At 40.4% G+C, this 3567-nt stretch overlaps 1 protein-coding gene across 1 annotated transcript; it reads left to right on the top strand.

Moving 5' to 3' along the window:
• The first annotated feature begins 1169 nt into the window (after positions 1-1169).
• LOC149255049 (uncharacterized) lies at positions 1170-3117 on the top strand. The gene is made up of 3 exons (XM_089454934.1): positions 1170-1220; positions 2213-2683; positions 2791-3117. The coding sequence occupies exons 1-3, from the start codon at positions 1170-1172 to the stop codon at positions 3115-3117; spliced, it is 849 nt and encodes a 282-aa protein (XP_089311060.1).
• Positions 3118-3567: the final 450 nt, after the last annotated feature.

Raw genomic sequence — 3567 nt, forward strand, 5'->3', positions numbered from 1 at the left:
GATTTGTCATCCATGCATGTATTAGTCCGTCTGTTGTCCATATGATCATGCCATGACCTCCAAATGTTGTCCCATGGAAGGACTGAAGCCAGCCCCGCCAGAGATATGGCGCCGCAGAACAACGCAAGATAAACTAGATCCTTGTTCGAATCAGCTATTCGATTGTTTAGAAAATTCATGGTGATATAATAACTAGATATGATCTCTTGAGACACAGTTATGGACAACATTTTTTAATTTTCAGGCTCTGCTCCGAGGATTTATTAACTGATAGTGAACGAACCACCTTCACATGGCAACAAATATCCAGTCGTGCTTGAAGAAAGCCATCTGCTCAACCTCCTCCCACCCTTCTTCATTCAACCTCGTCTGTGATCTGTTCTCCACGCGATACTAATTGAATTCGATGACCACTGAATCCTCGGCTTGCCCGAGATACGTGGTGGAGCCCTTGAGGAAGCGTATCAGAAAATCATTGTAAACTTCCACTCCGCAGAAACTCTGGGGCTCCATGTCCTGCAACTTCTTCACGTCTGAGATGAAGGGCTTCATTTTCGAGAGCCTGAAAATAACTGTTTTCTCATATAAGAACAAACTTTTGGACCTGGAATCCCAATAACAGGCGCTCAGAATATCGGAGGACGACGATCTCTGGCACGATGGGGATGTCTTCATGCAGTTCTGAAACCCCACAACAAGGTATCCCATGAACATGAATTCATTGTTGTTCAATCCATGGGCTAAAGCGAGCTTGGAAGACACGATGCCTCTGGCCAACATGCATTTTCCTTTCGCACTCCTTGTTGCTTCCAGAGTACTTTCTGTAAATCAGATAACATATCATGAGGGTCCAGCCAAAGATTGAGAACGACAGGGAGGTAAACTGGTGCTCATCCAACCCGCTCGACCTACTTTGCAGCCTTGAGAAACCTGGAAATACGCCTGACAAGGAACTGAATACCGGCCTTTGAGCTCTGGTAAACAAATTTTCGCCCCATGAGTTGATTTCCCTATTACTCTGAAACGTGAAAATTTGAATTTGAGAGCATTTTCTTGGACGCGGGAGTTAGATTGAAAATTTGAATTTCAGAGCATCGCCATCGCATTAATGCACATCGCCTGGCTGTAGCTGGACGAATAAATATTCATCTGGGGCCTGTCTTGTTCGCATGCGGGGCTACCGGGAAATAGGAGAGAGCCGTGAAGGTGTTCCCGAAAATGTATGACCATCATATGGGCTGTCAAATCAGGCTATGCAATATGTATGTGAACCAGTCACCATAGAGGCATTAAATGCCCTATGGCAGGCTGGTTAGCTCTTGCCGTTAGATTACGGCTTTATGATTCCTTATTTATTAACTCGTACCATATGGATATAAGTGTTAATGTGATAGGATTCGTAGTATTTGATGTGTTATTAAATCACTGGTTATACGGCAAATACGTGCGACAGATCATCAAATTTCAGACATGTATCCACATACTCATCACAAATATACATTTTTCCGTCACCTCAACAAATATGCCGCGCGCTTTAAAACGAGAGTGATCTCATTGTACGTCACGATATTAATATTTTCAACGTCCACATATTTAAATGACAAATCACATAAGTTCAATTTATTTTTTGAAAGCAGGGATTGATTAATGGACACTATTAAGAGAATTGGGATGGGTGCAGGCTGGTTTGGAATTTCATGATCTTGGCTAAAGCTTCATATGTTTTCTTGATTTAATGGTTTGGAATTTCATGATCTTGGCTAAAGCTTCATATGTTTTCTTGATTTAAAGCTGGACGTTGCTATGTGTTAGAAGCTTGTCAATTGCAATGGCTAGGGACAGATTGAGTACCTTGGATAATACCTTACTCTGTTATCATATTCTCTCCAAACTTTGCTTGAGAGATGCAATACGCTGTTCTCTGCTCTCACGTAGGTGGCGATGGCTTTGGACTTCATTAACCCATCTCAAATTTTCGGATAACTGTTTTACCCGAGAAGTAATTGACAATATTCTCTTCTTTCATTCTGGTCAGCTTGAAAGTTTGGAGATTTTCGGGTTCTATTCTGACAAAATGTTGTGGAAATGGATCAATTCTGCATCCCTTAAAAGAGTGAAACAAATCAGTCTTAAAGTTAAAAATCTTCCTACCTCTCTATTTTACTGCGACTGTATCACAGTTTTGAAGCTTTCCTGTTGGAAATACACACAGAAAGTCACACAGCTACCGCCTCATTTTTGCGGTTTCAGATACCTTATAACCTGTTCTCTAAGAGGCGTTTGGACCAATGATGGTATCCTTGAGCAGCTTGTAGCGAAATGCCCTCTTCTTGAAAATTTGAGAATAGAACATTGTAAAGGTCTGAGGCATTTGAAAATGTATGCAGTTAATCTCAAGTATTTAGGGTTTCAAGCAAATTACAGTGCAAAGTCTTTGACAGTGAACTGCCCAAAGCTGGTCAATGTCAGAGTACTGCATTGTAGCTATACATTGGATATGAAGCTTCAGTCATGTGAGGCTCTGCATTTTCACACAGTGAATGACGTGGCACTCCGATGCCTTTCGACCACGGACTCTTTGAGAAAAATTACGCGTTTTGGGTCGCGCATGCATGTGATTTCTCTCGCAGTTCTTAGTCGTTTTCACTACCTGGAAGAACTCATCATAGAAAGTATGGATAAGGTAAATACTTGCAGGGCTAATACCTTTTCGGTTCAGTTTTGAGCATCTTGATTTCATTATAGAGGAGATTTACAAAGGCAATTTTTTCATTTTTCATGGCAGAACAGGTAGCAGGGTCAGAGGCAGCAAACTTGATTCTTCACCTGGACAACCTAAGGAAGGTGCACGTAAGGGTTTCAAGATATAATGGGGATGAAATTGCTCTGGTGGGTTGCCTTCTAAGAAGTGCTCCTTCTCTCCAAACAATGACACTTGCATTACCCAGTTGCCCTCAATATATCCATAAGCAAAGATTCTTAAAGCAACTTTTGGGTTTGGAAAGATCTTCTGGAGAAGCTTCGGTACTTGTAACAGAAGATCATAGTGAATACTGCGAGGGGTGCCAGCGTTCTTCAGACAACGAAGATTCATCAGCTGGTGAAGGTGATGAATGACCCTCTATTTAGAAAACGAAAGATTTTCCAGAAACATAGAAACAATTTTCAAAAGAGGTGTGTGGATTGAATTGGCATTTTGATACTTTTGAATGACTATTAAGCCCAGTTTTTGCTTCTATTTTTCATGGTCAGTGTCTTATGACGTTTTACTTGTAATTCTGGCATTTTAAAGTCACTGCAAAAGGCTTTTAAAGTCGGTCATTGCAACATCAAAGTTGAGCATTCAGCATATATCATGTTCGATAACATTATAAATTTAACCATAAGGCTTCGGGCTATGTCAAGTTTTCTTTCCATTTATCATTTTTAACATCTAATTAATGCATTTGTCCTTTATTTATTTATTGAGATAATTTGAGTTTCCTTTGGCATTATGCATTCATATTATTTTCTATTCATAAATTTTGCGTTGACAGCGTTTGATCCAATTTTTTCGGTCTGCCATGG

Source organism: Pinus tabuliformis, chromosome 7, assembly GCF_031772625.1.
Source record: "Pinus tabuliformis cultivar Carrire ecotype Pingquan chromosome 7, CPIR1, whole genome shotgun sequence".
NCBI lineage: Eukaryota > Viridiplantae > Streptophyta > Pinopsida > Pinales > Pinaceae > Pinus > Pinus tabuliformis.

Coding starts and splice junctions, on each gene's coding strand:
- LOC149255049 (XM_089454934.1), top strand. CDS start 1,170: ATGCGGGGCTACCGGGAAATAGGAGAGAGCCGTGAAGGTGTTCCCGAA. Junction 1,221..2,212: donor GTGAAGGTGTTCCCGAAAAT/GTATGACCATCA, acceptor AAATACACACAG/AAAGTCACACAGCTACCGCC. Junction 2,684..2,790: donor TCATAGAAAGTATGGATAAG/GTAAATACTTGC, acceptor ATGGCAGAACAG/GTAGCAGGGTCAGAGGCAGC.